Source organism: Eurypyga helias, unplaced genomic scaffold, assembly GCF_000690775.1.
Source record: "Eurypyga helias isolate BGI_N326 unplaced genomic scaffold, ASM69077v1 scaffold2818, whole genome shotgun sequence".
Lineage (NCBI taxonomy): Eukaryota > Metazoa > Chordata > Aves > Eurypygiformes > Eurypygidae > Eurypyga > Eurypyga helias.
This window is the reverse complement of record NW_010264775.1, coordinates 19,141-44,479: the sequence shown is the minus strand read 5'-3', so window position 1 is coordinate 44,479 and position 25,339 is coordinate 19,141. Positions and strand designations below refer to the sequence as shown.

At 41.0% G+C, this 25,339-nt stretch overlaps 1 protein-coding gene across 1 annotated transcript in view; it reads right to left on the bottom strand.

Annotated features, from left to right (window-relative positions):
• The window catches only part of GLP1R (glucagon-like peptide 1 receptor), a gene marked incomplete at its 5' end in the record, with an annotated part of 61,442 nt that extends 37,556 nt beyond the window's left edge, over positions 1-23,886 (bottom strand). The window contains 3 exons of the mRNA XM_010156481.1: positions 17,246-17,356; positions 18,629-18,725; positions 23,818-23,886. Coding sequence (XP_010154783.1) covers positions 17,246-17,356; positions 18,629-18,725; positions 23,818-23,886 — 277 coding nt within the window. The remainder of the gene's footprint in view (positions 1-17,245; positions 17,357-18,628; positions 18,726-23,817) is intronic.
• Between the last annotated feature and the right edge of the window lie 1,453 nt (positions 23,887-25,339).

The following is a 25,339-nucleotide window of genomic DNA, read 5'->3' as shown; positions in this document are numbered from 1 at the left end:
CAGACAATGATCCTGCAGAGAAGAGACCCCTTTATTGCATATCTCACAAGCAGATCCATTCTGCATAGTGAAGGAATACGAGATCTGTGGAAAAATGATAGAATATAGCTTCATAATTAAAAACTACTTGCATAATGATGGCCAATAAAGGTTGTGTGAGCAAAGCAGAGCAGATCATGTCAAAGCATTCATTAAGTTGTAATGTTATACATTGTTGAGGGGGAGTTAAAAAATCTCATTAAAAATAAAATATCTCCCTGAAAAGCAACTCTTTTTTAAACAGAATATTACCCTAAAAGGATACCCTCTAAGCATTTCAGCAGAGTAACTTGTAATGAGAAAGAGCTGCATTAGCTATGCTAGACCACACTGAAACCTAACATAACTTTTTGAAATATACTTTCAAAAAAAACTCATAAAAATGCACACATGCATGTGTGTATTAGGTTTAACAGAGAGTGTTTATGAACTATAAAAGACGTGTGAATTAACGTAATAAAAGAGGATTGTTTATGAAAAGCAAGTATTTACGATGATGGTACAGCTTTGTGAAGGTTTGGTAAGATACCAAAAAGCACCAATAAAAGTTTTGTTCAGAATAAATAGAAGTGGGTTGGAATAAATTTATTGCAACAACAAACGTGATTGGAAGTTTAATGCACAATAAACTTGTAAAAATGGTGTTAAGAGGCTGTGTGCTTTAAAATTATTGGATCAGTTAGATAATGTAATTAATGGAAGACATCTCAGAGGATGTTAAAATGAAGCAAAAAATTAAGCAATGAAAAGTTCTCTTAAAAGGTTTCAAAAGACACAACTAGAGTCTTCCCAAAGCAGAGGAAGGTATATGTTTTACTATGCCCGTGGTCTAAGGACTTATAAAAATAAGCGAAAAGCCACAAACCCAAACCCAACAAAATAAACAGAACATACAGACAGTGAAGGCAAAACAAGCTGACAGAAAAGACAACAACCAGGGAAATCATTAGCATAATGCTTGCTGAGCTAAAGCAAGGAAAAACAACTTTGAGAAAAACCAACAGTTAACTAGCATGTTAAATATGCATAGCTAGGAGGGAGAGGGAAGTACACATGCAAAATAAACACTGGTTGCTAGATGCATCTTCTGAGCAAAAAAACAACAATCTCCTGAAGATGCAGGCTAAAACCAGTGCCCGGTGCTGCAAACAAACTGCCAATCTTTGGCAAAAGGGAAATTAGTGGTATTTAGTTATCCTCAAAAGCAATGGTATAAGAACCAATGATTAAATAATCCTAATTTACCATCTCCCACTGGACAGTTATAAAGATCAAGCAAAAAAAACCTTAAACAACTGTAAGCTTTCAGCAAAGGCACCTGCAAAACAAATCACAGAAAGGGACCCAAACCGTCAAGTTTCATTTAGAGAGGACTATAGCTCCACAAATATTACCCATTATCTACAGAAAATAAAGGAAGTGGATACTTCAAAGCAGAACAAACACAATGAAGCACCTTGTGCTTTTCAAAGACTGACGACATCCATTTTTATTGAGCAAGCTGTGCACTCTGGCATTGGTTAAAGGTTTATCACCTCTGTATTCATGAGCTAAACCATCTGAAGCTGTAAAGAAAAATTCTATCACCTGACAAAGACCTTCCTACAGACGTCGCTCTTATAGTCTCTGCAGACCTAGCATTACAGATATAAGCTTCGTCTACACTGTAAGAAGTAGTACTACACAATAAAACCCCAAACCCAGCTAGCTCAAGTCTAAGAAGAAATACAGCCCCCGATTCTACTGCTTAGGACACTGCCCTGTGCCACATCAATATATCCCTGTGATTTGCCACAAGATTTCTGTGCTACACAGCAAGGGGATACCAATTTTGAGTTTCAAGCTCTATGCAAATATAACCTAGCATTAAGATTTCTCTGCCCTCTTTGCCCCTCTCCTTTTAACTATTGTCACACCACTCCCCTTTCCCCCCTGCTTGCATTCCCCTCCTTGATTTTCCTCATCTTTATTCCTCCAACCTTCCCTATTGCTGCAATGATTACCCTTCTGTGCTGCTGACCTACCTGCCCACTGCTGACGCTTTGCCTTCACCCTGCACTTTCCTATTCTTCTCTCGGCTTCTGCTCTGACTTGCCATTCCCAAAACCACTGGAGTTAAACAAAATTGCAACCTGCCTCCAGCCCCTCACATCTATTTTCTTGCCCATCCATTCCTCAGCCCTCCTCACCACACTCTGGCAACTCCTCCTGCTCCAGCCAAGCAGTGAGGAGTAAAACGGATGAAGCATCTCTGCTCTCTGATCTGGAGCCCACTTTGGGCCAGAAAGGACATGAGAAGTCCTGCTCAGCCCGTGCACCGAGAGCACATCTGGCCTGACAGTCACACAGGATTTGAAGAGCAAGGATTACATGTGGCTTCTGGAGACTGTAGGTACAAACTCTAGGAAGTCTAGCGAGCACACATAAGGAGTGCAACTCTGTGAGCAGCAAGAGGTGTGCCACCAATACCACCTTCTTCTTCCTCATCCACATGCTGAAATGCAGAACAAGGTTTTGACCAATGGTCCTGAATAACATTGGCCCATTGAATAACATTACAAATAATAAAAAGAGCACATCATACTTTTATCATGAAAAACCATCATCTTTCCTGTCAATAATGACAACAATTCAGCCTCTAAAGCTACAGTTATAGCTGTATTTACCTTTTCTTTACAAAGCAAAACTTTACAGCAATCTCTGATTACTCTCTATCCCAAAGTTGGGACCTATCCCCGGATCTAAAAACCAGGAACCCATTACACCACTCTATCTTCCCCAAGTTTCCTATTCCATTTTTGTTTCAACTCACTTTTGATTGTTTGAAAGGTATTTGGATGGACATACAATCTTTTTGACTTAAACTCTTCTTTTCCTGCCAAGGTGCAATCCCCTCCTTGAATATCCACTGCCAATGCTACCTCACAGTTTCAAAAACTTAGAGGCCCACTGTCATTCATCAGCCACACAAACTCAATGTTTTCCACATTTTTACCCATGCTTTCATTCTGTTTAAAGGAAATGGCTGATGCTCTGCTTCATTAAGCTCCAGGACAATTATCAGGCAGGTTTTGCGCGTGTAAGCCAGTTTTTTGCTTTCACAGGAAATATGCTGATGAGCACTTGATCCTTTTCTTGCCTAATTCATTTCTGCTCATTCCAATTGTCAAAAAGTAAATTAGTTCCAGAAAGGTCAGATGAGTCTGGCTGGGTGCCATCCACCACTATCTTCATTATTGTCATCGAACCAGTCATGTACCCAGGTTCTCTCATAAAAGTGTTTCACAGAAAAACTTTGTTCTTACTCAATGAAAAGTTAAAGTGATGCATGGGAATCCTAATAACATTTGGAGCATGTTTGAGGAGGATTAGACATACTTTTAAAATTCATAGCAGGGACCTGAATCCCTCAGGGAAAATCTAATCTATTACAGAAAACTCTCAAGGGGAAAGCTACCATCAAAACACGACAGTAGAAAAGGATAATACTGCAAAATAAATAAAACTGTGCAGATGATTAACAAATGCAACCATTGTATAGGTTAGCACATTTTCAAGTCAAAGCTGCATTTGTGAAACGGTGTGAAAGGGAGGATGGTCTATAATTAGGCTACTTACATGCAGACACCTTTTAACTCAGTCCACATTTTTTGTATTACTACTTTGTCAAATGAAAATATAAAAAGTTCAAACACAGAGCTAATAACTTCAGGAGGCAAAGATTGTGATTCACCTTTACATAAAGCATTTACTTTTATAGATATCTAAGTAGAATGGGTTGTATCTTCACCCAGATTCAACTGAGGATCTTGGGAGGAAGAAGCAATGTTTAAGCTCAGAATCACACCAGAAGTATGTTTGTTACATGAGAGAACACATGTAGGTTGGATTTAAGAGGAGTGTTTCCCACCACCCAGTGGTGAAATGCCAAGGATTCCTGAAAAAGTGAGCTGCAGGTCATTATGGCTCTTCCAGCAAATTGCTCTCCACCTGTGCTGTTTTAAGATCAGGTATTCATATTTTATCTCATCTTTGGGCCTTGGAAAAAAAATAATACACCAATATTTTACTAATTAGCAATATTTAAGTAAACCAGAAAGATTATAAGCTGTTTTCAGCAAGGCATTTAATTATGTAGCACCCACAAGCACTATGTTTATTCTGGTTCTTAATTAGTTCACCTTACTCTTTGTCCACTGTAATTAAAAATGGCAAGTTCTTAAGTGCAAGTAATGTGAAGAAAGGTTGGAGGTCCTTCTGTTTAACAGAGTACACTGGTACTGCGAACAAATACAAGAGAGTAGATAATACATACTTTAGTTATGCAAGACCTGTAATGAGAGCATAGATGAACTTTAAGGTAATTGGTGAGCTCAGACATGTCTGTTGGAAGCTAAGCTACCTGCTAGATGAGGATGGACAAGGCAGAGGGAGTCCAGTAGCTTCCTTGCAAATAGGTGTAAGAGTGTGTATTTCTCACTTAAATGTCCTATTCACAGATCAGCTGGGGGCGAGTTCTCAAGCAGTTGTAGAATGAGGCTCAGCTATGTCTCAACAGAGGTGTGCCTTGATATCCCTGACAGTACATCTCAAGGAATGACTTTAACAAAACAAACACAGTACACAGTTAAAACTGAAAAATTGCTGGAAAACATGCAGTCCTGTCAACGACTCTAAACCCCACAGATGCAGTCACAGCAAGCTGAGAGCCTACAGCAAGGCTGTCCAGCATTTATGCTATGGCCAGCAATGCAGAAAACTAAATTCTTCCCAGAGGGTCTCAGGTGACCAGATCTGTATGTGATGTATGAACAACAAGCAGCTGCTCCCATCACCCATATATGTCTGGCCACAAGCAAAGTCTCCCTCTGTTCCTATAACACACTGATGAGGAACACCCATGTTTCGGTTGCAGCAGAAGTAGAATCAGAGCATATAGCTTTTCACCACCCCTAAAGGAAGTCGCATATCTCACCCCAGCTCAAAGTTCATAAGCCACCGCTTTGCTGCATGTACCTCAATCTGAAGTTAACAGCAACTTATTTAAAAATAGGTATCTTTTATTTAAACAAATAAAATCGATAAAATGGAAAAAGGCATTGTCACATGGGCCAGAACACATGCATGTTAATAACATCTCTCTTTTAATGATTTTTTAAAGTTATTTCTCCCAAGATTCCTTACATTTGCCGTTGAGATGAGCAGCAAATGTTCTAGAGTTCTCTGGTGTACTACCAGATGGAGACAAACACACACAGACAGAGGTGAACTTGAAAGACTAGGGTTTTTAAATTTTTGTTTGTTTGTTTTTATAAGCAAACTGCAATTGCTGATTAGCTTGAGACAAGCTTTTCGTGCAAGGAAGTATAAATTTTGAATTTCTTATGTGTTAGCAAATGCAAAGCAACATCTTTTTCATTGAAAAAAGGTCCCATCCCTTCCCAGCATTATGGAGAGCCTTCTGGAAACTTAGTTTTATTAAAGCAAAGAAGGGAAGAAATGTAATAAATGTCTAATTATCTTCAGTGTATCCAATATTTGAAGTGAAATTTATTTTCTTCCATGTTTAAAGACAAACAGGTGGTTTAGCTATACGTTCACATAGCCATCTGCTAACTATCTTGGTTTTAAGATCTCAGACTGTGAAACTGGATGATTGAACAAAAAATTGGAGAGATTAAACCAGACAAGGTTTGACCTAGTCCCCCGAACCAAATGTTCCAGCCATGCATATACTTCAAAACTGTCTGAAGGACAGCTCTCATGCAAGCATCTGCTTCCTCAGCTGTCGGGCTTTCTGCAGGTGCCCCCAAAAACCAACACATACTGTTTCCTTTGTCAGCCTTTCAGCACCTCAGCATCATTATCCTAGGAGTCTCACAAACAAAAGCAAGCATCTTTTTTCCTGTTTTTGCTTTTTGTGGCACTATGGCACTCTGTCCCCAAACTTTCCACCCCTCAGAGTTTGAGCAGTGCCCAAACAGGTCACCCTGGAGAAAGGAGGACCAGGACAAGGGATCCTGCAGCACAGCAGATGGCCCAGGACTGCTGCTTGAACATCAGCCCCCCATGACAACACTGATGGCGGGGCAGGGTCAGAGGAGAAGGGACTAAATCACTTTCCAATGGTCTGCAGAGAGTGGGCCCACATTGCTCATAGGACAACTCTTGAGCAAGACTTGCAGATAAATGAAGTCAGTGATATCACTCTCCCTACTCCAAACCAGTGCTTCCCACCAGCCAGCTCCCCACCACACTGCCACTTGCCAAACCCAGGAGCAGTCTGCTGTGGGGAGGGCATTATGCTATCAACCACCCCCACCAACAATTAACGACCCAAAATCCCCGCAAAGACAGAAGTCTGCTTGTAATCCTTTCTCACCTGGTTCATGATATGGCATGCAGAGACCCAAAGCACTTGTGGCAACACCCTGACAAATGTGACAAGATTCTCTTTCCTTTTTCAGCCCTTCTGTGGGTACAACAGCCATAGATGAATCTCCGATCCTGAACAAAATCCATTTCAACACTCACGTTTCTGCTGCTCGTGTAGCCTGGAACAGGATCTGCAGTATTGCTGTGCATGATGCCATTACAGCTGTGTAAGCCTATAATCACAGCTTTTGGGGAGGGGAAGATGCCACACAGGAGGGAAGTATTAGAGATTGCTGAGTTCCTGATTTAAACAGTAGCCAGGACTTAAACTTAGACACTTAAACACTAATACAGGGTAGGGACCGTGCAGAGAATTTCCATCATCTCTGCTGAACGACAAGAAGTTTTGCCTATGATTCTATCTCATAACCCTAGGGAAATTGCTTTTAAAAAGCGTAAAATCCCCGTAGTCAAACTGGTAACCTCTGGCATTTGGCAGTGACCTCCAGCATTTCTACCCAAAGCTTCACGCAGAGCCCACACCTACCTAAAGACAACAAGAAAAGCAGAGATGGAATGGGGAGTGCTGGAAAAAAGGTCTCAAATGTACATTACAGCAGGTGGAAATAGGAAGGAGCTGATCTGGATGTGTCCTTGCACCTAAAGGTACTCTGAAGCAGCAACCCAGTCTCTGGCTTCTGCATTGTCACACCCCCACATGAAGCTCGGTTCATGCTGTCTCTGTGACTGAGCAAAACCATTGTGTGAAGTACAGCTGTGGACCCAGACCTCCATGCCACACCCTTCAATTTACTAGATTTAATCAGACTCTGACTGCATCTCTAGCAGCCAGAGGCAGCCATAAGGTTACTGTCAGAGATCATCTAATATTACTGCCAGGTTATTCTGCCACCAGAGAGACTTTCAGGTCTTTCACGTCACAGACTGAAAAGCTATGTTTTTTCCAGGGGTCCCCAGGCTGTACTTCGCCTGGTCTTCTGGGATAACAAAGGAGTATGTGTCACCATTGCAACACATAATGTAGTAAAACCAGGATAATACAGAAAATAAAGTGAATTATAGGAGGCAAGTGATTCAAACAAAGGTGAATGACAGCAAAAATTATTAGTTAAACAAAGGAAAGGATTTCAAACTAGGAGAAAGGTATATCTAGAGAGCATGGGGAATTACAAAACATTGAGACCTTATGGTCAAGAGCAACTAAAGGCAGACAAGCCATCTGGCTCTTCACCTGGCACAAGAAACATTCAGGATTTAAAGAGAGCTCAGTAGGTCAGGAGTCCTCCAATGGCCCATGTAGGGTCATATTGGAAGTAGTAGAGTCAAATCATTACGTCTTACGTCTCCATCCAGGACTGAAGAGAACCCAATGCACACCTGGGGCACAGCTTCTGGCTTAGTTTCCTCCAAAGAAGCAGACCTCAAAACTGCTCAAAACTAACTCAGTCACATCAAATAGAACAATCCAGCGGTTGCTTCAAAATTCCCTACGATACCATAGCAAGATACCAATACAGATACAGACTAGCACTCAAGCCAATTCACGTGTCAGTCATCTCAAAAGCAGAGGCAGGTCCTAAGCTGAAACAAAAGCATTAAAGGAGCTCATAAGATTTTGAGTGGAGAGCTGAATAACAGCCACATCTGTGTCAATGCAAGTTTGCAGCCAGCCTTTGTGCAGCCTAGCACATATAGGAGCAACTGATGTAGCTACTGTTCACATAACTCTTGTCTGAAACTACTAACTCTGGAAGGTTTTTTTAATTAAAAAGGATTTAGTGCTATTAAACACTAAAATATCAGACCCCAGAGGAGGCATAATTGCAAGATGAATTGTGCAGCTCCCCAGTTTCCAAACCCACATGGTGTTATTGGCAGCTGGCCTTCAATTATAAGAGAGTAACAAGAAAAACCACACAGTCAGTGACGGTGAGGTGCCAGCCGTCTTGTGAAGGAATGCTGCTCCTTTGCCCTAGCGTAACTCATGATAATCTCACTGCCTACAATATGGATAGCAAGATGTGCAAAGTTTACCTGGTGTAACTGCAGTGCTACCGTAAACTGAGTAGGCTTCCTGGGTTTTCACCAAAGGCAAGGTTGGACTCAAGACGTGTATGGGAGCAAAAGCTTTGACTCAGGCAGCCAGAAGTATGCGAAATTTGCCTGCAACAAACTTTGGCTGTGGTCCAAAATCTGTGCTGGCACCTCTACAGAACAAATCCTTTTAGCAATAACCTCCCCTCCTGCTACTTCAGCATCTCCACATGAAGACCTGCTCAACACTGGGAGTTGCATAAGAAGAAAAAGAAGCAAAACAGAGCTGGAGTGAAACAGCCTAAACAGGTTTGAAATTTCTGTAGTTTGCTCTTTCAAAGACATATAATCAGTTTTAAAAAAAGGTTTGGTTTGGGTTTTTTGTTGTGTTTTTTTGTGGTGTCGGGTTTTGGGTTTGTTTTTTTTTTTTTTGTTTATTTTTATTTTTATCTAGGGCAAGGGGAAGCAACGTGTGGCAGAAATTAAGCATGGCTTTGTTTTGATAATCCAAACATTTCACTTCATATTTTCAAAACATTTCAAAACACCACTTTGAAAACCAAGAAGTCTTCCCAAAGATAAAGTTTACGAACTTCACTACAAGGTCGTGAACAGAATTCTCTGTTTGATAAAAATTACATTCCCCTCCATCATCTGTTTGCCCCAGTGCCACTGCTTCTCATTGTCCCAAAGGGCTTCCTGACTATATGCACAAAGCTATTTTATATGGCACTAGAGGTGCACAGATAACCTTATGAACTCCTGCCATGTAGTTACAGCCAAGCAGCGCCTGGGCTTCTCGTTTGTTATGAAATCAAATCCCTTCACTGTGCTGTAAGACACATTAGCCACCTATTTCTCATTCAAGTGACAATGGTTTAACTTGCATTGAAGCTGAGGCTGCTCTAAAGCTCAATTCCTTTGGCTTTACTGTGATACTGATTATCTAGATACTTATAATATCCTTATTTCACAATTTCCTGTTAAGGCAATACTATAACAACCAATATATATCAAGCAGATGAATACTAATACAGCTGCAAACACACCAGTCAGGAAACTTACCTGCATGAGAGTTAAAAAAAAAAAAAAACCCACAAAAAACCCGCCCAAAAAACCACACACACACAAAAAACCAACCACAACAAAACAAACAAACAAACAAAAACCCCACCACACCCAAAAAGAATAAACTGAAAGGAATATGGACAAAACCCTGTATTTCAGTTGGGTGAAATTTCCAATCTAGTTTGCTTCACACCTATAGATAGAAAAAAGGCAATAGCAAAGTGATGCTGAAGAAACATGTAAGAAGTCAACCTTCAGGCCACATCCAAGATGCGGACCAACTACCCAATGCCTAGTACTTCAGTGTGAGCTATAAAACAAAAATCCTTCTAAAAAATGAGGTTTAATTTACTCACCTGTCACAAAGCAAGTCTGTAGCAGTACAGGGTTACATGGTTTCAAGCATAAAATCTTGGTCTAACACTGTGATCTTTCTTCTTCTATTCAATAATCACTGACATATTCCCAGCCTTCAGAGTCCAACCTTGCCAACAGGATGCCAATACTGAGCTTGGCAAGGATGCTGACACACCAGCTAGGTAACTCGACAAAGAAAAAGTCTCAGGCTCAGCGCTCCTAAAGAGAACTGACACACAAGTGGGACAGTATTGATTGTCCCTGCTGTACTTTGTAGGCTGCCTTAACAAGGGGCACTTTCAAAAAGGGCAGAAGACAAATGTTGCAATCACAAGTAGAGTGATGCTGTCAGACAAAAGCTTGCAACTGCATGCATTGCTTAGCACAAGACCTGCAGGGCCCATCCTGCATGGATTTGTCTTGTGAAAGTCTGGCCTTGAGTCTCTGTACACACACAGGTCTGAAGACAGGTACAGCACTGAGAACACCAGCTTTGTTCTCAAGTTTTTCAATTAACAGATTCCCATCTCCCTGCAGTTGCTCTCACACCTTGAGATAAACGAGCAATCCAAAGACCTGGAGAAAGCATTACTGCAGAACCCATGCCCACAACACAAGCACTAATTCAGAAGGTGCCACATTAAGGCAGCAAGAAGAAAGTTACAGCTCAGTGAGCCCCTCTGTGGCTGCAAGCAGGGACAAGAACCTACTAACATCACATGGGCTGGGACCAGTGACACAGCACATACTTGCTGAGCAGGTAAAAAGTTCTCCATATCATTTTTGGCTTGCCACTCTGCTAGGCAATCTGCTGAGCTACATCTGCTGTTGTGAACTGCAAAAGGGCAGGCTCAAACCTGACAGCCACTAGGACAAAAAGAGTAAGACACAAGCAAGAATAAAAGCTGTAAAGTCTAAGGTTTGTAAAACCTGTAATTGAACAAGTAATGCTCCAGCATTACAAACTCTTCCCCTGCAAATTCTTTTCCCCATATCCTATTCTCACTGATGCCAACAGAAGTTCCTAACACCTGACAGTAACTAGTAACTGAGACATCGTTAAAAAAAAAAAAAAAACCACCAACCCAAAAAAAACCCCGAACCAACCAACCAACAAAAACCCCAGCAGAAACAAAGAATCACAAAATGGCCAAGAATGGAAGGGAAATCTGGAGATTTCCCAGTGCAACACCCTGCTTGGGAGCAGGGTGGACTAGTGCAAGTTGTTCAGGTCCACATCCAATCAGTTTTTGACCATCTTCTTCAAGGACAGAGACTTCGAAGCCCCTCTGGTTCACCTGCTCCAGGTGTTTGACAAACCTCACAATAATTATGTTTAATAAAATTTCCTGTATTGGGACTGTACACATTGGTAAGATCTCCCTAGAGCCTTCTCTTCTCCAGGCTAAATACTAGCCTTGACTCATATGAGACATTCCCATCCCTTAATAATCATGGTAATTTGCTGGACTTGCTGCAGTATGTCTATATCCCTCTCATACTGAGAAGCCCAGAACTGATCAAAGCCCTCCAGATATGTATACCTCTCAGTGCAGAGAGGAAGGATCATCCCCTTGACCTACCAGTGATGCTCTTCCTAACACAGCCCAGGAAGTTTTTGGTGTTCTTTGCCTCAAGGGCACATTGCTGCTCCTGCTGAGCTTGGTGTCCACCAGGACCTCTTTTCCACAAAGCTGCTTTCCAGCCAGTCAGTACTGGTGCATGCAGTTACTCCTCCCTAGGGGCAGGAGTTTGCATTTGCTTCTACAGAACTTCACAAGATTCCCATCAGCCTGCTTCTTCAGCCCCTCAAGGTCCTTCTGAATGGCAGCAGAACCATGTGGTGTATCTGCCACTCCTCCCAGTTTTGTATGGTCTGCAAACATGCTGTATTTGCACTCAGTTCCACCATTCAGATCATTAATAGGTTAATTATTATTGGCCCTACTAACAATCCGTATGGTACACCAGTAAGGACTGCTTTCCAACCAGACCTTTGTTCTGCTGACCACAACCTCTGTATGCCCATCAGCTCAGCCAGTTTCCTACTAATCTCATTGTTCATTTGCCTAATCTACCCATCAGCAGTTTGTCAGTAAGGATGTTATGAGAGACAGTGTTAAAAACGTTACTAAAATAAAGATAAGCACATCCACTGCCCTTTCCTTATCTACCAAGCCAGTAATCTCAGTCGGGTTTGTCAAGCATGATTTCACCTTCATAAATCCATGCTGACTACTCCCATTCACCTTCTTGTCCTTTATGTGTGTAGAAACAGGTTCCAGGATTATTTGTTCCACCACTTCCCAGGGACTGATGCAAGGCCAAGTTCCCCATATTCTCCTCTTCGTACTTCTTGAAGATAGAGGTGACAACTGCTTTCTTCCAGTTCTCAGGAATCTCCCTCAATTGCCATGACCTTTCAAAGATAATCAAGAGTGGCCTCACAATGACATCAACCAGCTCATTCAGCACTTCTTAGTACCTCCCACCAAGTCAAATGGGACATACACAGGTCCATGGAAGTGTCCCATAATCTGATCCTCCTCCACTAAGGCTCTCGGTCCAGTCTTCATCACTGATCTAAGGGGTCTGGGATTTCTGAAGGCAAGTTTTACCAGTAAATGCCACAACAAAGGTAACAGCAAGTACCTCAGTCATTTCCCCACTTTTGTCTCAAGTTCCTCCTGCCCAATTAAGCATTGGATCCAGATTTTCTCCATATCTGTTTAGAAGCCCTTTTTGTCACCCTTCATGTCACTTGTCAGATTCTGTGTGGGCTTTTGCTTTCCCAATCCTATCCTTGAAATACCAGTGTCTCTGCCTCCCAGGTCACCTGTTGCTGCTTCCCACTCTTCTGCACTTTTTATGAAGGCCAGGTCATAGACACCTGCACTCAGTGCTTGCTCCATTTCAGCACCTTATCATAAGCAATATTCAGTTTCAAGTGTTTCAATTTATTCCTCAAGGGACTTCTTGGTGTATGGTGTTGTGGTGGCCTGACCCTGTCTGGAGGCCAGGTGCCCACCAAAGCAATTCTATCAATCCCCTTCTCAGCTGAGCAGGGGAGAGGGGGGAAAAAAAAAAAAATGCTCATAGGTCATGATAAGGACAGGCAGAGATCATTCAGCAATTACCATCACAGGCAAAAACAGACTCAACCTGGGGAAAATTTAGTTTATTGCAAATTAAGTCAGAAGAGAACTAAAACCAAATCTTAAAACACCTCCCTCCCCCAACACTCCTTTCTTCCCAGACCAAACTTCACTACTACTTTCTCTACCTCTTCCCCCTGCCTGCCCCCTCCACTGCCCCCAGCAGCACAGGTGGATGGGAACAGGGAAGAAGGGTTGCAGTCAGTTCTTCACACATTGTCTCTGCTGCTTCTTCCTCCTCACACTCTTCCCCCTGCTTCAACATGGGGTCCTTCCCATAGGAGACAGTCCTCCATGAACTTCTGTGACATGAGCCCTTCCCACAGGCTGCAGTTCTTCCAACTGCTCCAGCATGGGTCCTTCCCATTGGGTGCAGTCCTTCAGGAACAGCCTGATTCAGCCTGGATCCCCCATCGTGTCAAGTCCTGCCAGCAACCCTGCTCCAGTGTGGGCTCCTCTCTCCACAGGTCCTGTCAGGAGCCTGCTTCAGCATGGGCTTTCTCACAGGGTCACAGCCTCCAGCAGGCATCCCCCTTGTCCTGTGTGGAGTCCTCCATAAGCTCCAGGAGGGTTTATGCTCCACTGCAGACCTCCATGGCTGCAGGGGCACAGCCTGACTCACCATGGTCTTCCGGCAAACATTTTATGCACTTGAAAACCTGACTCCTAATCAAAGGAACAGCAGTCTTCAATGAGTAAGCTTGGCTGAAGTACTTCATACTTAATGATGACCTTCACTGAATGTTTTGAAGGTACTGCCCAAACAAGGTCTCATCTTCTCTTATTCTCCATTTTCATCAAGTGAAGAGATGCAGGGCTTCAATTTCAAGTTCCAAGTAGGGGGCAAGGCAAGAATAAATAGTAAGCATACTTTAGCGATTACTGTAAATCACAAGGTGTACAATTTCCTACTGCTCTAGGATCTTCCATTATAAAGATGTTACCTCTTCATCAGGGTGGTCCATTAGTATTCACTTTGAACATGACTCCACAAGACATCACAAAATAGTACCAGGTCATGGTAATTCAGGCTCCTAAATTGCATATCTGGCACCAAGTCAAGATTCTTGTTTTATATTAGACAATGAAAGGCCTCCTTGTTCCATTCTTATTCCTAGCTGGTAAAACAGACTGAGGTGTATGCGCAACAAGAGAACACATCCAGAGGTTTAATGACTTTCTGAAGTACTTTGCTATCCTCCCTAGCAAGGAGTTATACAAAATGCTGCTATTATGCTCACTGAAACAAACACTGTTTTCAGGATAATTTTTTTAACACACTTCTTTCCAAAAGCATGAAAGATATTTAACATTCTAATAATTTATTAATCTGCAGTATTGTGTTAAACTGGTTCTGTCCAGCAGTGATGTTTCAAGAGTAGTTGGAAGTCAAATAACTGTGTCCAGGGTCTTAAAGATTGAATGTAAATAGGTTTAGAGGAAATAAGTTTAACCCTGTGAAGAATTTGAGATATTCAGAAAGATTAGCATTATTGGAAAAAATCTGCAACACCCAATAATTTTCTCAATTATGAGGTAAAAATTTATTTCATACACTTATAAAAGCTTGTTTATCCATTCTAAAAACACAAGATTTTATTAATAGCCTAAAGAGGATTAGCAAACAGCATTTTAACTTCAAATCTGCAGTTACTATCTTGAGAGTTGCAATAATACAAAAGATGTGCAGAAATTAGAAATATGGACACAGTAGCATAATAAACACCCAGTAGAATACAGAGAAATACATTAGGGCAGGGAAGTCATCCCAACATATATGTTCAGCATCAAACAAGACAGGAATAGTACTGCCAAAGCATGCAGGTCACTTGCCAAAGAGGTAACCAAGTGGCAGCAGGACCCCAGAGCGTAGGGGCAGAAAGCGGAGCAGATCATCTCTCCGCCAAACACCACAGGTGTCCCTAACCACTATATACACCACAATGTTGGTTCCCATCTCTTTCCTTGAAACCCTAGTGTAAAAGATGCACCAGGTTAAAGCACAAACATCAATCCAGACTCAGCAATTTTCTTTTAGCAACTTACCTCTGAGACAAGTTTAACCTACCCAGGAAGTTAAAGGGTTGCAATAGTTGACCATTTCCCCCCCCCACACACACACCCCATCACCAAATCGGTATCTTTCCAAGCATCTCTCCCACTCAACAGTAAGAACCATTAAGTGCTACAGCAGTTACCAGGTGTTCTGGGTGTTGGTAGTGGGGGACTGCAGGGTGGACTCTGTGAGGGGAGGCTGAAGCTCCCCGTACTGGAGATGGCCAGTTCCAATGGACCCACCATGGGGCACAGCTGAGCCTCTCAGCCAACACACTGCCACCTCAGGTGAAATGCGCATAAGGCATTGTCAAACACTACCTGGCAGTGAGGGATGAGAAAAAGGGAGAGACATAGCTGTGCAAACACTGAGGTCAGAGAAGATGAAGGGGAGGAGGTGCTGCAGGCACCAGAGCAGAGACTTCCTTTCAGCCCCTGTAGATAGCATACCATGGTGGATGTGATGAGTTGACCTTGGCCAGCTGCCAAACACCCACCCAGCCACTCCCCCTTGTCAACAGGATGGGGGAGAAAGAAGAGCTCATTGGTCAAGATAAGACAGTAACTAGGATAAGTAATGGGCAAAAGTGGGACTGGACACTGACAGAGAGGGAATAACTGTTGGGAATCTTTTGAGGTTGTAAAGCGGTGAAGGGACAAGGGGTAGAGGTTTATTGTGCAAATTGTACATCTTTGTTGGTGTTGTGATGACATTTTGATTTTGGTGTGAAGATTTCCCACACAGATACACCCCACCCCATCCCTTCAAGATAATGGCAGTTCAATAAAGGAAGCAAAAACTGCAAATGCAACCAAAGCAAAAATAAGGAATTTATTCACTGCTTCCCATCAGCAGGTAAATGTCCAGGTACTTTTTGAAAAGCAGGGCCTCAGCACATGTAAGCATTATTTGGCAAGACAAACACCATAACCATGAGTGCCTCCACCTCCATCTTCCCACTTTCCCTGAACTTTTATTGCTGACCTCAGTGTCCTGGTTCTTGGGAATATCCCTTTGGTCAGATCAAGAGAGCTGTCCCAACTGTGTCACTTCCCAAGCTGCTGCAGGCCTCTAGCCTACTGGCCTTGGGCTTGGGCAGCGAGGGCATGGGTTGGTGAGAAAGATTTGACAACGCACCAGTAGTTGGGCTGTTGCTGAACAACACTTCTAGCCATAAATACAAAGAACTCCACAATACAGGCTGCTATCAAGAAAGTTGCCTCCATCCCAGCCAGACCCAGTGCAATCTCCACCCTTTATTCCATATCATTTGCATCATGCCCAGGCCCCAACATTATCCAATACATCTAAAGTATCCTCCGACCATCCCATTCCTTTCCTTTCTCATTTCCAAAATCCCTTCAATGCTAACACATGTACTCCACACTTAAGCCATCTTTACATCCAGCAGTCAGATTTATACAACCTCATTAACCACTATCCTTTGTCCCTTAACAGGGACAATTCATCACACCAAGGCAGCTAGTTCATAAACAGTTTTGTTTAGACCTCAAAACATAGAAAGGTCTCCACAAAGGACAAGCTGTACAAGACACTGGTTTCAAAGACAGAATACTAAACAAAGCAATCTAATACACATCGCCTTCAAGTGGCAGGAAGCATGCATGTACGTAAGGGTGTAAAATCTAAAGGTGACATTCAGTCCTTCAGAGTAAAAAAAAAAGCCTTTGCAACCACTGACAATACCTTCATCTTGCAGCATTTTGAGAAGTTTATCTCAGAAAGCAGCACAAAACCCTTTCACTTTAGTATTTTTTTGTCTTTATCTGCTACAGCATGACCTGCTGTCTAGCTTTGCTACATTTATCTCAGTTTTCAAACTACACTATTATTGTTAGATTGTCTTCAACAAGCACCTTAGTACTATTAATAGCCACCACTATTCAAGCAGCAAAACCAGACGAAAACACAAAAATCCAAACTAAATGCCACACTTAAGAACAGTATCCTCTCTCATTTTCATCTTCCACTAAATGGAGATGAAGAGTGTATCATACTGAGCCCTATTCCTACTTCCATGTATGCACTCACAGCCATTTAAGCCAGTTTTATCCTTGCTAAGGCTGTGCAAGCCAAACAGGGTTGGTTTAAAGCTGTGACTCTACGGAGAGGCTCTTACCTGTGTTAGCCCAGGGGAGATACCAGGGGCAGCTGACATTCACGTAGGTGCCAGGCAGTCCATCTGGCCAACAGGCGTAGTTGTCAAATGTTCTGTTGCAGAACTTGCCCTCTGCAGAGAGATGGAAGGGAGGGTCATGTCACTGCATTGTATTAATACTACAAGAAGGAAGACTTAAGAGCAGAAAATAAAAGGAAACACAGACATGTACCTAACCCATAACAGCATTATGCAGTTAAGCAAGATTTATTTGTCCAAAAGTTTATCCCCACACAACATGAAACTCTTGTTTCAGGAGAGGAACTGAAAAACAGATTAGGGTCTTTGATCAAAATCAAGAGACAAGAAAGGTAAATCAATATTGATCCTTTTCCATCTTTTCTTTTACACCCTTATATCTCTCAGTTTAAAATAATTTTTGCTATGAATACTGTAGATAGTCATAACTGAGAATGGTTCACAGTTCTGTAGTTGGGAAGTCTAGCCTAATATATAGATACATCAACAAAATACCCACACACAACCATAAATTTGCATTACAGCTTAATCAACATGAGAATACTTCAACTTCAGATTTATTAAACTGTCATTCTTAGAGGGCAGCACTCAACCGCTCAACAGGATAATGGAGTGCAGGGAGATGAATGTATCCCTGTCATTGCTGTCATCAGCTACTGCTCTCACTCGGACATAATAGGGTAGTTAAGAGTTAAAATTAACAGTTTTGAAATAATTCTTCACAGATACAACTTTATACCCATCTTATCTGTCTCAGCGTGTCACAAAAGTAGTGAAGCATAGAAGAGGTCACAGTGCATCCAGGTTTTGAGCATCACTGATGAGTCACTGGTGTTCTCTAAACACCATGATGCTGGCACATGGCAGCTGCTTTTGGCACGTTACAACAGCTGAACTGCTAAGACAAGTGCATTCTCATTTTTACTAAGGCTTATTTTACTTTTTTAAGTCATTGCAGTGTTTTATAATATTCAAAATAATTTATTCCAACTATAAGGCCCACAAACTGCTAGGGTCAATGTGAACAGCATGGTCCCAGATTTCTTAACGCTTGTGTGCTCTCTCAATGGCTTCTAAAAGTTTCATGTGTATTACACTAGTATGCTGCTGTGATGTGCTACAGCCACCACCTGCCACTGCAAAATACCCTGGACATAAAGACTAACATCTTTACAATGAAATTGTTCTATAAAATGCTTCCTCAGCAGAGAGGATAGTCCCACAGAAAGCATGCAGGAGCAAATGGTATGAAGAAGTGGACTTGAAAGTAAGCTGGAGAAGTATTTTCAAGCTCAATCACTTCCTTGCTACTGTTATTGCACTTTTTAAAGATTAACACATCCTATCCCTACCGAGCAGGCTTACCTGTCACAATTGGGGGTGCCTCATACAAGTATTTCAGGCATTGGAGCTGATACTCCTTCCACTTCTGCATAACCCCAGAGAGGGATCCATCTGAACTCTGAAAGAGAAATCATGAGTCTTGGACATAACAGGGATTTGAACTGTGCTTTTCATGCAGCCTGAGCAGGGTGTGAAAGCGACTACCACAAGTCAAAACAGCACTGCATACCATAAACAGTACAAGATGCTGCTATACATTTCTCTGACTGCAACCCAAGAAATCCCTTTCTAGTTGTACATGAAGAACTGAAAAAAAAACCCAAACCACTATACAATGGTCTCACCGAAACCCAAACTACACTACCCTTGTTCCCTTGAACATACCCCAGTTATGTGATTTATTATCTCATGAAAAGACAGCAAGTCCTTTTAGAAGTTTTCTTTCCAACAGTATTATTTCTGCTACTCCATAAATGAGATCAAATTAATTCACTGTTTTCAGCAGATATTTGCAAACATTCTTTTGGAATGTGGATGAAAGGTTTTCCAGCTCATCTTTTCTTCCATGAAAAACAGCTTTTCCTTCCATCCAGCATGTTTTTCCTGAAAACGTAGAAAAAAGCAGGGACCTAATTTTTGCACAGGTTCCATCAAGTACTGAGGGGGCAGGGGGAAAAGCATGTACAAACTCTGAGCACAAAGGAGATCACCTGTTAAGGTGCAAAATTTAGTGCAGACTGATTGCTCAGCCCTAGGAGATGCCCTACTGCATGAGACCCGGCTTACTCACTGCAATTATGTCAAGAGGCATGACATTCTCCCCTCTCCACATTCATGTAACCTGAATTACAAGTGTCAGGATTAGCAAACTGTAAATGACCAATAATGCAGTTCACTCAGCATTCTTTTTCCAGCAAAAGGCCCAGATGGATGTATCAGACACACAATCAACAGCACAAATCTAATGGTGCAAACACACTAACACTGACTAGAGGAAAATTCATTTAAATCCAGCTGTTGATCAGTTTATTAAGTGAAGCATGAGGGTAAATAATCCTTATAATTTTACACTCATAGCTCCAACTGCTAATTTTTATTTTCCATTTGTGCATCTGAACCTTTTTCAGATGCTTACAAAGAAACCAGGGCATAGAAAGGACTGTTTTAAAAACTAAGAAGTGATTTTAAAACTATACTGTACTTCAGGGAAGCCAAACTGAATGCTATCCACTATAGTCAAGGTGTCTAAAGTTTAGACACCAGTGCAATAATCTTGGTATAAGAGAATAAAAACAGAACTTGCATTTTTGGAGTACAGATTTCTCAAGTGTTCTGATCTCCTATCCTTCCAAATAAAGAGTATTAAGAAAAAAAAAGAAAAATACACACACACCACCACGCACATCATGTGCATCATGCTTCTGTCTGAATTAAGCCACTATATTTAGAAAGATGCTCTTGTACACGTATCATCTTAAATGTTGTACTTCATCACGTGTGTTGTGTTTCAAGAATAACTGCCCATATTTACATGCAATTTAACTGTAGCTAAGGCCTCATAGTCATAATTTTAGAAGAATTTAGCCAGCTCCCTTTGAAGTCAAAACAAGCACAAGCCTGTGGATCTTCGAAACTGACCCTTGCATGCCTCATTTAAATAATTTTATCTATGCCAGTAAATGCTGCCAAAGTCCATCAGTGCTTGTGTCCCCAGTGCAAAATGAATGCATCCTACTGAATTTTAACCCCATGTGCCTATGGAAACACACAGACATGTAGAGTAGTGATCTATGCTCAACATACCTCAAGGAAAATAACATCACCTAAATTAGGCCTACAGATGCGTGTAGAGAAACACATAACCAGTATCTCTAAACCCAAAATACCACCTACAGAACCACAAAGGCTGAATAAGGATGGATGACCAGAGTATGGGGAAAGGGAACAACTTTCAAACTTAAGTTTCTCTCAGGCAGTCTTTCAAAAATAGCTTTCAGGTTATGCATTGTTTAAAAAGGTTTTCATTTTACAAGGGTGGTTATTATAATTATATAGTACTTTCTCAACCCTCTCATCACCATGTTAACACTTTAATAAATTAATTAGAAGGAACATTTTCAGGATGAACTCTTAAATTACTATTCAGAATAATTTCAGAAGCTACTGTCACATATCTTCCCCAAAAGTAACTAGTGATCATGCATGCACATGACCACAGCAAGTTAATCCAAATTCGGATTTAAAATCATTACAACATAAAAGATGCAGACAAAGTTTCATTTAGAAATAAGACTTTACCTTTTAAAAATATTCTAAAACTGCATGAACTAAAAAATATAACTAGTTCTTTTGGAGTTAGCAAGCCTTAAAGTTTTTTTTTTTCTAAATCAGGTTTTCAAATATTGCCTTCATGTATGCAGGAATAACCAGCTTTAATTACAGTTTGGGAAAAAGCAAACCTCTATCCCTTCATTTACTGAAAAAATTAGAAACATTTTTCTTACATTGGTTTCTCATAAGGCGAGCAGATAACTAACAAGAAGATTAGCAAACTATAAGAGTAAAATAATAGACATGCCTTTTTGGGGAGATGACTGATTGGGTAGACAGTTTTCTATTATCTATAGTCTGTTGCAAAAAAACAGTCAAATATAAATCCCAAGACTACATAATTTATTTTCCCTGTGCAACAGTTTAGTCTGGTTCAGCTAAATACCATGTTTTATTATCCAACAAATTGACAAGTTTGATTTTAATATATGCTAAACCCTATTTCCCAGAGACTTTGGCCCACATGAACAAGAATCCCAAGTTATGCAGTGCCACACAGATATACAATGTGAGTAGTTATTCAAATAACAGATACTGTATTTCCTTGGAGTTATGTAATTCCCTCTACAACATCAAAATACTGAACACATATAGGAGGAACAAGGTTCCTGGGTCAGTACCCAAAATTTGGAGCAAATTGCAAAAGTTCAGATAGTTTTATTAAATTCAGGATTATATTTTTTTTGTTGCTAAAAACCTGGACCTTGCATTTTACTTGTGGGTGTTGTGGTTTTTGTTTGGGGTTTTTTGGTTTTTTTTTTTTGGGGGGGGGGGTTTGGTTTTGGTTTTGTTTCTTTGTTTTTTTGTTTCCCCACATTACACTCAACCATGGGATGAAAATATATCACAGAAAGATAATGGAGGAGAAAAGGATGGAAACATGGCTGAGTGGTTAAGGTGGAGGAGTCAAAAGGCAAGAATGGATGAGGGACATTAAGGACGTGAATAATGGTGCAGCCTAAGGAGTATAAAATGGATGCAGAAAAATTAAGACAGGCAAGAGCACAGAGACTGGGAGCCTTATGCATATAATTAAGTGTAATTAATCTCTAGTGCTAAATTAGCTCATTCAGCATTCTGAAGACAAAATTCCTTGCAAATCCTTAACACCTTTATAGGAAAACCTTTTTCTGTAGCCATAATTTCTCTTCATAGACCCTACTGTAAAAGGAAGCATTTTAATCACTATCAATCTGCTACAAAGATGGCATCCACACAGATCCAAGGGGATCAATGCTACAAAAGCACTATTCCAATACAGTGAAATCTGAGCACACACAGCGTAACCCCAGGAGTCACCAGCTGCTTCTGAAGCTCTGAGAATTTTCCTTTCCACTCTGGATGGTGTCATTTCATGGTGAATATTGTCTGGTCTGAACCCCCTGCAGGTTTATCTTCTTCCTTCTTCTCACATCATCATAGAAGGGGTCTTATATGCAAAAGAATAAGAAATTCCTCCTTACATTTGTAAATACAAAATTACGTCTTCAGTTGTCCATTTTTAAATGGGAACACGTATGTTACAGCTTTTTCATGTCTTTAACATTTCAGGATAATAAGCATGACTTCAACATGCTGCTAAAGGCTCATATGTAATATTACAACCACTGGGACCTCCAAAATGCTAATCTTAGCCTTCAAAAGCAGAAACTAGGCAACCTGGCATTAAGCCACAGGTTCAATGGCCTTGGTATTCTTTCCTTGGATAGTAACAATGACATATCTACCTCACGAGAGGATGGTACAGATTACATTTACTGCCTTTTATCTCAGAAACACCAGTGAGTTACTTTTAAACTTTACTACCCTTTTTGAAAAGTCCAATGTGACACATTATTTCAAGGCTAGTCTACTCAGGATCAGCACAGCAACTAAGTCCAAGATAGGTGAAGATTGGACATTATAGCTTTATGCTCATTCTGACTTGACATTCTTTCCTGTATAATATGGTTCTCATTGAGTCATCTGTTATGTCAGTATAAGCTGTAGGTCTGCAGCAATAAAAGCCAACACAGAATGGAAGCTCAGCTGGCCACCTAACAGGTTTATTCAATTCATAGCATGGACATAAGCTTGAATTTACAAGACGATTTTGTCCTCAGTTTACTGCCCAAAAGGGGCAGAGCATAATGCTGCTGCCCTAAAAAGCTTTGCTGTGACCCAATATCACCTTGCATTTATTGGGATGAGATTTCTCCTGTCCAAGACTGAATGATTTTCTGGTTTCACTCTTAGATGAAATAATTTGTGTGGGGCTTAAATACAGGCACCTTCCTGAAAGCACTCTCCCACTTAACAAGATACTTCAGCTTGCCACAACAGCACTTGTGGGGGCAGAAGTTTAAAAACAAGACTGTAGCACAGCACAGTTCTGCAACACGTGGAGCTGTTGACAGAGCAAACTTATCTCCCCATGCAATTTGTCACCACTTTTCTCCACTTCTAATTTGAAGTAAATATGAAAGCATATGAATGGCAGGATGTTATTACTAACCTCCCCTAAGCCAAGATCTAATTTCTCAACAATTAGTATGGATTTATCAAAAATCCTGCAAATATTGATGCTCTAACCACCAGTTTGTAAGAATAGTTACATTTAACTGTTGCAGAAAAATAAAATTAAAAAAACCCCACCCACAAACAAGCCCCAACACTAGACCAACACAAAAAACACTGAACTTCATATTAATAATCCTTTGACCCACTGCTCACCTCATGACAAAGTAATCCTGTTGAGGATCAGTCCTTCAAGCACAATGCTTCTTGAAAACCAAAAGATATTTTGGAAATGCATTAGTACAAGAGCAGGCTTTATTGTTCAAACTCCTCCACCTCACTCCACTAAAGAGATGAGATTTAACCTGGTTTTAACTACTTACTCCAGCAAATCCAACTCCATCATAGTCAACATCTCTAACAGTCCGGTTACTCTCCTTGAGGTACTGAAGCTATGTCAAAAAGAGGAGGTACATAAAAAATTACAGTGCTGTTTCTACTATAGACTGTACAAAAGAAGTATCATTAAATATACCAGAGCAATACCTTTTCAAGAGATCATAAAATGAGATAATACTTTAGGACATCTGACATCCCCTAGATATCTGTATTTATCACATTCTCTTCGCCTATTTCATTGCCCAGTATTGAGTTTAATGTAGTCATCTGACATTATACAAGACTAGGCGACCCTCTGAGATAAAGTAATTTTTCTCAGTCCCTTCTGTAGGGCTGCTTGACTGATCAGATGACATAACATTAATTATGTTTCCAAAGCCATATTTTACAAGATACTTTGTCAGCAGTTGGATCACTAGACAAATCCCTCACCCCTCAGAAAAAAATAAACAGAGGATCAAACCAACATTTCTTTCAGAGAAAAGTCTAGTGCCAGCTTCTAGGAGCTTTTCCTGTAAACGTTTCTGTTCCTTAGTTACTAATGAACCAATGACTTCAGTAGCTCAAGAGTGCCAGAAAAAGAAACCTTTCAGCATCCTCCCTGCTAATGAAAAGCAGAAAATGAGCTCCCAACAAAGGGGCTACTGGATTCTGGTAACATCTGCCAGTTGAGTTTTCTTAGGCTACAGCAGTTTAGCACTTACAAGACCTTCAAGAAAAACAAAAAGTCCCAGGACTTTGATAAAGGCAAATTTTGAAAAAGTGCTTCACCAGCTGTCTAAGCATAGAGACCCCTCCAGACTGTCATGGTTTTAAAGACTTCAATATTCATGACATCAAGCTTTTGAACTCAATGCTTCAAGAGCAAGCACTCATCAGGCAATTACATCTGATCAATGCAGAGAAGAGACACTCCTCTGTCTGTCTCTTTAGAGCTGCTCCGCCCAGAGTGACAGCACCCCTTCAGTCCTGAACAGAAACGTTGGGCTTTCAAATAACTTCAAAACACCCAAGATCCCCTCATGCCATTTCACCCTCAGCCTGAGCAGCTTCAAAACAGTGTTTCAGCCCATCCAAAGAGCATCCTGGAAGAACAAACAGCACTCATATGACAGACAAGAATACGTATAAATACACCTGTGCAGAATTTTGTGTGGTGTTTGTTGTTGTTGTTCTTTTGTTTGTTTGAAATCACAGGCTGAATCTCAGCATTCCTCTCTCTCAGCTGAAGATAACCACTGCACCACATAGTGCCTCATCCTGGCCTGCCTGCCCTCCTGCCTTTTTCTTCTCTTTTGCACACCTTCAGAAGGAAGGATTGGCTGTGTTCAACCCCATAGCAGCCTATAATAGCACAGGACACTAAATCCCTCCCCTCATTCTTAAAACTTGTTCTTGCTAGATTAAAGAGAAAAAAAGCTAAGTGTATGCATCTCCTAAAGAGTGTTTGGAAATCCAGATGCAGAATGCTTCTCTAATAAGGCATTTTAAAGAACAAAACCAAGA